The sequence below is a fragment of the Papaver somniferum genome, chromosome 7 (assembly GCF_003573695.1).
Source record: "Papaver somniferum cultivar HN1 chromosome 7, ASM357369v1, whole genome shotgun sequence".
In the NCBI taxonomy this organism is placed as follows: Eukaryota; Viridiplantae; Streptophyta; class Magnoliopsida; order Ranunculales; family Papaveraceae; genus Papaver; species Papaver somniferum.
This window is the reverse complement of record NC_039364.1, coordinates 23,585,373-23,596,732: the sequence shown is the minus strand read 5'-3', so window position 1 is coordinate 23,596,732 and position 11,360 is coordinate 23,585,373. Positions and strand designations below refer to the sequence as shown.

General features: G+C 38.2%; 1 protein-coding gene and 1 long non-coding RNA gene across 2 annotated transcripts; both read right to left on the bottom strand.

The window, feature by feature from the left end:
* Positions 1-4,231: 4,231 nt before the first annotated feature.
* On the bottom strand, positions 4,232-5,253 carry LOC113300646. Its single transcript, XR_003335862.1, has 3 exons — positions 5,055-5,253; positions 4,507-4,564; positions 4,232-4,408 (listed from the first exon to the last, which is right to left on the bottom strand). It is a non-coding gene; the product is annotated as an uncharacterized LOC113300646 (long non-coding RNA).
* Positions 5,254-5,358: 105 nt separating this feature from the next.
* On the bottom strand, positions 5,359-8,138 carry LOC113294359 (zinc finger BED domain-containing protein RICESLEEPER 2-like). Its single transcript, XM_026542748.1, has 3 exons — positions 7,834-8,138; positions 5,651-7,447; positions 5,359-5,565 (listed from the first exon to the last, which is right to left on the bottom strand). Exons 2-3 carry the CDS (start codon positions 7,439-7,441, stop codon positions 5,359-5,361), a joined length of 1,998 nt encoding a protein of 665 aa, XP_026398533.1. The 5' UTR covers positions 7,442-7,447; positions 7,834-8,138.
* Positions 8,139-11,360: the final 3,222 nt, after the last annotated feature.

The following is an 11,360-nucleotide window of genomic DNA, read 5'->3' as shown; positions in this document are numbered from 1 at the left end:
TGATAACTCTTGTTCTTCGTGTTCTTGCTCTTGAGCAATCAAAGCAAGCCTCTTTTGTTGTTTTTGTTGAGCAATCGATTTTGACTTCGATTGGACATTTGGTTTCTTTAGTGGAGGCATGGTTATGATTCGGGTAGGTTAATCGACGAAGAAATTTTTGAATTAAAGATTAATCGTCGATGAAGAACGAATGAAGAACGATGAAGAAGATGAAGATTTTTTTTTTCGGAACCCTAACCCTAGTGTTCCGGAACTGATTTGAGAATGGGGGATAAATGATTTGGTTTTTAGATTTTAAGTTTTAGTAGAAAGGGTATAACAGTCTTTTCATAATGTTTTTAATTAATCTAAGGGTGTTTTAGTATTTTCGCCCCAAAAAACACCCCTTAGCAGATACCTTTGGTTGGGGGAAGTAATTCATATCCCCCAATTAGTTTTGATATCCCCCAATTGCGCGTTCCTTTTTAAGGGCTAAGGGGGAGTCCTAATGCATGAAGTTACAAAACTAACCTTATCCTTTATAATTCTTATTACCATATATCATTTTTCATTTCATCTTCTTCTCTTCTTCTTCTCCTCCACCTCTACCTTACCGGCTTCTCTATCCCCCACCACCATTGAAAACTCGTCGATTAATTCGTCGTAATCGTCGATTCGATAATTCCGATTAATCTTCAAAATGGAGCCGCCGCGGCCTAGGGCTAGTCGTAGGAAAAATACAAATATAAAACGCAATGAATATAACCCTGGATTTCCAAATTTAGTTCAACAAAAAGAGAAGAAAAAAGCAGTTGAAGAAGAAGAAATCAACGCCGCTGGAAAAAGGAGAAATCGCGTGATTGAGAAAGTAAGGGCCTACGTAAACTCACTCAAGTACTTCAATTTCATGTTTGCATGTCAAATTAGGTCAGAAAAATCGAATTTGTGAATTTGACGTTATTTAGCTGGCAAGGTGTTTGTTCCACGACCGTGACGACTTTTCATAGTTAGGGTTAGTAGGCAAGCTCTTAGGTTGAAGATCTTGCCGGCTGTTGAATACCTATAACTGATTTTTACAGCGTCGGCAAGGTATTCAACCTAAGATCTTGTCGGCGATATATTATTTTTTTAGTCGGTGGATCATAATTTTTTACCCTGGTGACGGTGTGTTTTGAAAATAGTTTGTGTCTCCTGATGCCTAAAATCATAAGGTCAGAATGGTATTTGAATATTACCCTGCCGACGGTGTAAAAGTCGGCACTGTATGGGTTATAGACCCTGCCGATTAATTATGTGGAAAATCCTTGTATCTACTGTGTTCATAGTTGTTATAAGCCGACAAGTTATTTTAATAAGACCTTGCCGACTATAGTTTAGCTGGCATGTATTTTAGTTATCGACCCTTCCGACCATAGTTCCGTCGGCTTGATTATATTTTTCGACCCTGCCGACTATTGAATTTTTTTCTTAATTGTTCTTGTTCAGGTTGGAAAAGGGAAAAAAGAAAAGTATTACTCCTCCTTTAAGACCTCCTCGCTTTGGTGACACATTCTAGACTGCAACACATCGAGGAACATTAGTTGATCCGGGAACGCTCAAGATCCGTGAACGGAATGATTCTCAACCACCACCGGAATCAAATGATTCAGATGAAACTCCATATGAAGACCAATCAATTCCATCTGGTAGAAGAGGTAATGATGATGATGATGTTGAAAGAACTCTGGCTGATGGAGGAGGTAACAATGATGATGATGATGGTGATCAAGACATGGCACCTGTTGGAGGAGGTAATGATGATGGCGATAATAATAATGGAGATAAAGATAAGGATGGAGAAGATGAAATTTTTGAAGAGGAAGAGGAAGAAGAAGAAGAAGGTGGAGAAGAAACAGGTAATAATCAATAAACTCAAGCTAATGATCAACAAACCCAAGTTGCAACTACAACTGAAACCGTAAAGAAGAAGAGGGTTATCACTAAACCAGCTGATTCCCACATGCCTCTCTCTCACTTGAAGGTTAAACTAAAACTAGGTAAGCCTCCATGGGGGACCCCAGAAGATGGTGGACATGTTCTTTTTGGATACAAAGACTCATGGGCATGTGAAATCCAAAATACTTTCGTAAGTAATCTATATCCGTCTTTGTTTTTTATTTAAGTGTATCTATCTTAAATTTGCTTCAAGTGTTTGTATTTCTTTTTATTTTGTGTTTTTGGTATTTAGGATCACAAGCATGCCATCCGTCTCTTGAGGCGCCAAGCTTCATGTTCAGTGATTAAGAAATGGCCACTTGACAAGGAATGTGACGAGGTGCAAGCGATTGTCAAGAACTCCGGGTTGTAGTCTGCGGTGGAGAGTTCGATTGTTGAGTATGATAGAGTTATCGTATCCGCATTCTGTGAGAGGTTCTATGTAGAGACTGATACAATGTTTCCCATCGATGAGATGGCGATAACTCGCGATGATGCTCATCAAATTCTAAGCCTCGAGGTTGAGGTAAAAGCAATCAGTGATGGCTATGATGATGGCATTTCTTGGGACAAGATCTTTGAATTGACCAAAAAAAAATCGGTTGGAATCAGATTGAGACGGATTCTATGCTTTTGGTGAAGGATGGTTATCTAAGCAAGAAGTTTAATATGAAGAAGTTGAGCGACACATTCTCTGGGACCAGGAAATTCTATGATAAGGAAGAAAGGGTGGACTTGGTTTTAATTAATGCTACCGCGTCAGCTTATTTGCTATACTTCCTGGGCAAATGTATCTTCCCCGACAGTTCTGAAAGCTTGGTCGACTGCAAGTATATTCAACTATTGTATCCCTTTGATCAGATGCATATGTATTCTTGGGGTACTGCGGTGGTTGCCTTCTTGAACAATGAGTTGACAAAGGCCTCAAGGGAACTCACTGCGCAAGTTAACGGAAATCTATGTCTCTTCCATGTAATTTTATTGTCTAAATGCTTGTATTTGATCAGATGCATATGTATTTGCAAAATGCTTGTAAGATAAGATTCTTACTAAACTTTGTGTTTGCATAGGTTTGGGTATATGAGCACTTCCCTACTTTGGTGAAAGCCAACCCCACGTCAAAGTGAACACTAAGACTACGATTAATAAGCCAAGAGGACAGAAATACACTTTTAGTGGTGCTCAGGATAAGGATATACCGCAGCATCTTATCAACATGCGAATCTCCTTGGAAAAATTGACTGCGGATGAGGTAATATTTGATCTGTATCGAGATGCTAGAAATGAAGGTTTAATCCAAAGGAGAGATGATGTTGTATTCTACTACGGTCCACATCGGGTAATGCGACAAGTGGGTTACGTCCAAGAAGAACCCCATCCTGGTGATGATCCATTCTTTAAAGTGGTAAGGGAGGACTGGAACACGTCCCAAAAAAGTATTGACGTACGTTACGCTCCAACACCAAGTAGAGAGCATTGGAACAGAAGACGTAACCGTAAAGTCGATACAAGTCTTTTGGACGAGGTCACCAAAGGTTATGAAGATCATGAAAATTACATGTCATGGTACTTGGGTTTTGCTCGTCCTACTGTGATTAGGGAACAAAATGTTGAACAACCGGCTCGTAAGAGGAAGATGCCACCGAAAGACCCAGCAACAAGTCTTAAGAACTTTGTAAGTATTTTAGAGTTGCTCTTACTGTTTTAAGATCACCTTATCGAATCATTCTTAATTGTTTGTTGTTTAATTGAAAATAGAAGGAGCATTTGAAGACCCTTGTGAAGATGATGTGTTGCGCGAGAGAAAGAGGAGAGCCTTTGTCGATTGAAGAGAAAACTAAGCACATTGACTATGCTAGCAATGTTGACAATGAGGATGCTGACGAATTGTTCGAGCAAGTTGAAAAATCGGGGGTCTAACAACACCACACAATATTTAGCTTAGCAATCTCTATGGACTAACTCCGAAATACTTTGCTAGAGAATCAACTAGACAGTCAGACTTAGGGCTGCACATGGGTCGGTTTGGGTCGGTTTTGGCCTCACCCACCACCCGACCCACTGATGGCGGGTAACAGAAGTTGTCACCCGCAACCGACCCAACAACACAATGGGTCGGTTGTCACCCGACCCATTGTGACGGCGGGTTTGGTCGGGTGGGTGGTGGGTTACCCACCATAAAATAAAATGACATTAGTATACATTACATTAACAAGGAACAGAGTTATTGAGTATAAGTGTATAACTGTATAACAGTATAAGTGTATAACAAAGTTGATAAAGCTAACAATAAAAAGGAACAGAGTTCAATTGTTCAAAGCTCAAAAGATAAAAGAGTGCATTACTATTGAGTATTGCGTACTATACTAAAGCCTAATATCATATAAAGCGACCAACCGCGAGTCGCTGCAAGCCTGCAAGTTTGTGGATGTTTTACCTCCGAATGGCTGAAAGCCTGAAATAAAACGAAGTCTGTAAATTAGTTACAGTAACAAAGATGAACTCAGAAATATCAAGCTACTGACAATGACCCTTGGGCCTTGGCGTCATTACCTTGTCTATGAGTCTATGACGATAGAAGAAGAAGCAAGGTCACTGAAACTGAATAGCTCTGCAAGCGAAATGATTCAAATGAACAATTAAACTGAATAACTCAGCTTCATCATAATCTCAACATCCAAATTCAACTATAAGAACATATAAAATATCCTAATACTAAGAACATCAAGATAACAGACAATATACAGATCAAAGCAAAATTTGAAAAGCCAAATTTCAAGATTCTCAAACCATAGAAAACAGTATAACAAACATCAAACAGATAACTGAATTTAAGAAATCCAATTGATATGAGGTACACGACATTGTGACAATGCCTCTGACATGTTGATATAGAGATAACTATGAGTGATCTTCGGATTTCAAAAGATTTTTGTTATAGATTACTAACATAACAGGGCAGTTAACATAACAGGGCAGTTAATCTATTCACATAGCATGCATTATGTTTAGTAAACCATGTACTTTCATGTAATAAACATGCTGCAGTAAAACTCACAGTGTCATGAACAACAATAGAGCCAAGGAAAATTTAGACATACCAGACTCAGCAATATCAATCTCCTCCTCCTCGACTCCAAGGGTAGATGAATCCATGTCTATTGGTGTTCGTAACCAATTTTGTAACAAAATTAAGGCCTCAAGTGTCTTGGGCTTTAAGGAGCTTCGAAAAGGATCCAAAATTCTTTTTCCGGTACTAAATGCTGATTCTGAAGCAACGGAAGAAACGGGAATAGCAAATATATCTTTAGCCATAAGTGGCAAAATGTCAAACCTCGCAACATTTACCTTCCACCATTGTAATTATCAAAAGTAGCATTTTCATTTGTGGGTGTGTAGATCGGTTCAGCCAAGTACCTTTCTACCCTCAGATCTCCCAATGTCCTCCACATTACTCAATTGATGCTTTCGTTTATTCCTTCCGCGCCATATACTTGGCCTTGCTAGAAATAGTACTTCCAAAACTCGAAGAACTTTGAGTAGAAGTTGAATTAGTCTCGCCCACAGATTCTGATGAAGATACTGCACATCTAACATTTTCTGCTTTATAAGCTGCAAACAGCTCCACAAAATTTTTCAGAACTTCTTCAACCCATTTTTCTACAAGTTTTTTCTTCATTGCTGGGTCATAATGCACAATTAAATCTTCAACAGTCACAAATAATCCATGTTCTTTCTCTCGTGGATCAAGAAGTACAGCCATAAACATCAACGAATTCATCTTTCGGTATGTTCCCCAATATTTGTTGTACTTGAGCAACATTACAGCACCCATGTGGCTTAAGAAAGGGTCCTCATGTGTATTTTTCCATTCTTCTAATTCTTGACGAACAGTGCCAAGTTCCAATAAGAAAGAATGAGAAGTAACATAAGTAGAAGCTGAAAATGCAACAGTTGCTTCATAAAATACTTGTAGAAACTTAATCAGAACTCTCGCGTTGCACCAATCGTATCGTTCAGGAGCATGCACTTTTGGCCTGTTTTTTTTCTTGGCTTTCCTGACAGCAGCAGAATCTTCTTCTTCAGTAGTATCAAGTTCTTCTTCATTGTCTGATTCCAGATCATAATCAGCATCAAGATCAACAGTGTCATCACCATCACCCATAATATTATCTGGTACTGGAATATCAAAGCAAAACTCTTCACAAAATGCCTTATCCAACTCACGTAGCATTTCAAATGCCTTTTCATATCTTTCAGCAGCAACAAGCATTAAGTAAGTAGAATTCCACCGCGTTCTCACATCTAATATCAGACCCTTTTTACAATCTATTCTTTCCGACACAGCAGCCTCCGTAAACCTTTTATATCTTGCGGGAGATTTCGTGACATATTTTACCACTGCCCTGATCCTGAGAAGTGATGTATGATACTTCTTCATACCGTCCTTCACAACAAGTGCAAGTACGTGAGCCGCACATCGAACATGTAAATGTTTAGCTCCGAGTAATGCAGAACCCCAACTCTGAACTCTCTTCCTCAAATAGTCAACAGCAACTTTATTTGCAGACGCATTATCAAGCGTCACAGTGAAAACCTTTTCAAGTCCCCAGTCTAGCAAACATTTCGCCAAAGCCTCTCCAATATTTGTACCTTCATGGCTATCAATCAAGCAAAAACAGATAATTCTTTTATGTAGTTTCCAATGATGATCAATGAAATGCGCAGTCACTACCATATAATTGTAATTCTGCGATGACGTCCAAGTGTCAGTAGTAAGGCACACTCTTATCTTGTTTGCTTTGAAATAACTTTTCAGATTAGCCTTCTCTGTCAAAAACAGCTTGCACACATCACGGTATATTGTCATACGACTTGGAAGCTTAAATCGAGGCTCAAGATACTTACAAAAAGCTATAAAACCTTCACCTTCAACAATTCTAAAAGCCATTTCATCGGTAACGATAAATCTAATCAGCGCTCTCCTGCACGCATCTTGAGAAAAAGACACCCCAACCAACTGTGGTTCCTCTCCAAGCTTGCAAGGCTGGAATTCAAGTGTTTGTTGTCCGTCAGCTCTAGCCTCATTCATTTCATTCTTATACTTCTGACACTTATCCAAATGATGTTGGAGATTAGAAGTCCCATGTTTCTTACCATCCAAATTTTTCTTACCAATCTTGTAATTAGCCTTTTTGCAATATTTACATTTCGCTCTCTCACCATTTTCATAAATATCATAGTGATCCCATACCTTTGATCTCTTCACACCAGCATTAGGATTATTATCTAATGTTTCACCTGCGCCACAAGCATGTGAAGGTTCAGAAGCTGGTGTAGATGAGCCAGCGGTACTCCCTGTCCCTGCTGATGGTCCATGCACTTGTCCAGAACGCGGTGGACGTGGAGGGGGAGGTCCCATTTGTGATGCCACTCCATGTATAATTGGAAGATTAGAAGCAGAATCATCTTCTGAGATTTCAACCATGGTAACCTGCACAAAAGAAACAATTGAAAGTACTAACACCATACTGAATTGAACAAAATACTCATGACTTAGTTCAAATACCAAATAAATTAACTAGGTTGTACTAAAGAACTGAGATTGATTTAAAAAATCAATTAGAACTTGCTAGGTAATCAATTCAGTCCATATAAACTAGGTAATTCTAACATGTAGCTTCAACTGAGTCCTAGCGGTAGGGTTGCCGAAGGCCTTATGTTAACGACAGAAACATCCTCTCAACAAAGAGAGAATGAGCTACAAGTAGCTTTTGCGATTCACCGCTAGGACCATTTTTATCATGCTCAATGAGATTCTATCAAACTTCACCTAAACAATATAAAAGGAACCAAAATAAGCAAAACAGTTGGATATACCTTCTTAGTTTTCCTAAACCAACTCTGATTAGTTGAATTTGTTACATAAGTCACTACCCCACCGACACCTTACAGCATAGATACACAATACAAAAATTCTTAAGTTCAGACCATACAACTTATAAAAACTTCTAAGTTAAGAGATTATACAAAATTTATTGAAGTACACCAATTTAATTCTAACATGTAGCTTCAACTGAGTCCTAGCGGTAGGGTTGCCGAAGGCCTTATGTTAACGACAGAAACATCCTCTCAACAAAGAGAGAATGAGCTACAAGTAGCTTTTGCGATTCACCGCTAGGACCATTTTTATCATGCTCAATGAGATTCTATCAAACTTCACCTAAACAATATAAAAGGAACCAAAATAAGCAAAACAGTTGGATATACCTTCTTAGTTTTCCTAAACCAACTCTGATTAGTTCTTCTTCAAACTCTAATGAACTGAACTTCAGTTCTTCAATCTTGACAAACCCTACCATGGAAAAAAAAAAACATTAGATTCAGATAAACAACAAAGTGAACAAACCATAAAATGGAAAGGACATATAAAAGGAACCTAAATAATCAAAACAATTTCATAGTTGGATATACCTTCTTAGTTTCTTTTAAACCAACTCTGAGTCTCTGACCAGTTCTTCTTCAAGCTCCAATGAACTGAACTTCAGTTCTTCAATCTTGACAAACCCTAACATGGAAAAATAAAATAAAGGGTATTAGATTCAGATTCAGTTCTTCAATCTTGACAAACCCTACCATGGAATAAAAAAAACATTAGATTCAGATAAACAACAAAGTGAACAAACCATAAAATGGAAAGGACATATAAAAGGAACCTAAATAATCAAAACAGTAAAAATGTTTTCACCTATTATCAAAGAGGAAGTGGTAAATTGATCATCAAAGGTAAAATTAATAGTGAAATTACCTGTAAGTAGGAGAAGATTCTGGCAATGACTGTAATGTGGATGCAGTTTGAGAGGTAAAGAATGATTTATTTACCAACTGAAACAAAGAAATTCAAACTTCATCAGTTGACACTTGACAGTAAATTTGAAATAATTTATCTCAGTGGTTTGGTTTCATTTCCTCAAGTAAGTCCTACTTGTCAAAAAAATGAAAAACACATTTTTAGAAAACAGAGTAAATGATCAACCTATAAATCTAAACCCTGAAATTTCCTCAAATTTCTTAAAACGGAAAGATATTTTGTGAATTTGGGGTTTTGGAAGCAAATAAAATGGATGCATGCCTATGCAAAACAAAGAAAACAAATTCTGAAAAATGATAAAGAGGAACAAACCTGGGTAAAAGAAGATAGCTGGGTTCTGTTCTTCAATCTTGACACATAAACATTCAAGAATAAAATAAAGGGTATTAGATTCAGATTCAGTTCTTCAATCTTGACAAACCCTAAACACATAAACATTCAAGAATCCTTTGAATCTACTGATTAAACTCTTCATTACTGAGTTCTAACATAGTAACATCATACCAATTCATTCCAAACTGAAATTAAAAAACAACACCCTAAACAGATAAACCCTAAATTGAAAATTACTGAGTTCCTAATCTTACCTTCCGTTATTGGTTTGCTTCTGGTGATGCCGATGATCCACAAAGAGAATCTGAGACTGAGAGAAGAAAAAAGAATGGAGTTGGAGACTTGGATGGAGATGAGTCTGTCTGAGAAGGAGAGAAGACTCAGAAGAGGGAGAGGCCGCAGAAGAGAAGGAGATTGCGATTAGGTTAGGTTAAGTTAGGTCTTTTATACATAAATTCAACGGCTCTGATAATCCATCCTAGGTTAGATCTAAGGGTCAGGATCCTACGTTAGTTTTGGGCGGGTGGGTGGGTCGGTTCGGGTGACGGAAGTTTCTACCCGCAACCGACCCAAAATAGGTGGGTTCTGGCGTGCCTCACCCATAGTCGACCCATGCCTCGGCGGGTTGGGTCGGGTGCGGGTATTTTTGGTCGGGTGCGGGTTGGGTCGGCGGGTTGGGTCGGGTATGTGCAGCCCTAGTCAGACTCAATCTAGATTAAATTACCTCAAGGAGTCAATATCTCTCACTTGTTTTGATTTACTCAAGCTAAAACAATAGCGAGTCTTTATCAAATACAAGGAATAACTTGGACGGTACCAAAGAGTAATATCCAAGGATCAATCAATATCAATCAACAACCAAAGGTTGGATTTCCAATTGATGATCTTAACGCACAACCTGTATTATTTTAATTATATAAAAAATATAATGCGAAAAAGAAACAACACAGACACCAAAAGTTTTGTTAACGAGGAAACCGCAAATGCAGAAAAACCCCGGGACCTAGTCTAGATTGAATACACACTGTATTAAGCCGCTACAGACACTAGCCTACTCCAAGCTAACTTCGGATTGGACTATAGTTGAACCCCAATCCGTCTCCCACCGATTCAAGATACAGTTGTACTCCTACACCGCTGATCCCAGCAGGATACAGCGCACTTGATTCCCTTAGCTGATCTCACCCACAACTAAGAGTTGCTGCAACCTAAAATCACAGACTTGATAATAAACAAGTATGTCTCACACAGAAAAGTCTATCAAAGGATAAATCTGTCTCCCACAGAAAAACCCTAGGTTTTTGTTCCTTATTAAGATATAAAATCAAGGTGAACAGGAACCAATTGATAATCCGGTCTTATATTCCCGAAGAACAGCCTAGATTAATCAATCATCTTTCAGCAATCCTTCTTGACTACACAAGCGGTTTGTCGAGGAATCACAAACAGTGAGACGAAGATGTTTGTGACTTCTTTATCTTGCCTATCGGAGAACTCTCACTATCTCAAGACAATCAATAGATTGTACTTGTACGATAGAAGATGCAAGATCAGATCACACAACTACGATAAAAGTAGTATCGGTCTGGTTTCATAATCCCAATGAATTCTTTAAGTCGTTAACCTGGTTTTAGAGAAGAAAACCAAAGGTTAAAGGAGAATCGACTCAAGCGAGCGCACTAGTATCACGCAGACGTGTGGGGATTAGTTTTGCACAATGCTAGATGTCTCCTTTATACAGCCTTCAAATCAGAGTTTTTCCTTAGTTACAAATAAATCCATATTCACCGTTAGATGAAAACCTGATTTAGATTCAAGCTAATATTTCTCAACCGTTAGATCTAAAACTTAGCTTGTCACACACACTTGGGTAGACGTTTACTGGGTTTGTGAAAACCATGCCCAAACGTGTACGTGTATGTTGGTTCAACATAGTAACCCAAAAGGTTAACCATATGAGCAATTCATATTAACCTAGTTCTTCTTCACCATAACTAGTTCAATTGACTCAAATGAACTAGTTAGAGTTGTTCAATTGCTATGAGATCTTATGTAACTACACAAGACACAATTGAAACAAAGATGATTCGATTCGATTGAATCGGCTCATGAACTTTATAGCCACGGTTTTCATAAAGCATTCCTTAGTAATTTAAGTTTCATGTTCAGAGCACATCTTTAGATCATAACCATTTAAGCTCAC

What these genes read in the sequence shown, in the direction of transcription:
- LOC113294359 (XM_026542748.1), bottom strand. Translation starts at nt 7,441, where the DNA reads ATGGTTGAAATCTCAGAAGATGATTCTGCTTCTAATCTTCCAATTATA. An exon ending in TGACTGTTGAAGATTTAATT is followed by an intron (nt 5,566 to 5,650) that starts GTGCATTATGAC and finishes AGCTGTTTGCAG; the next exon opens with CTTATAAAGCAGAAAATGTT.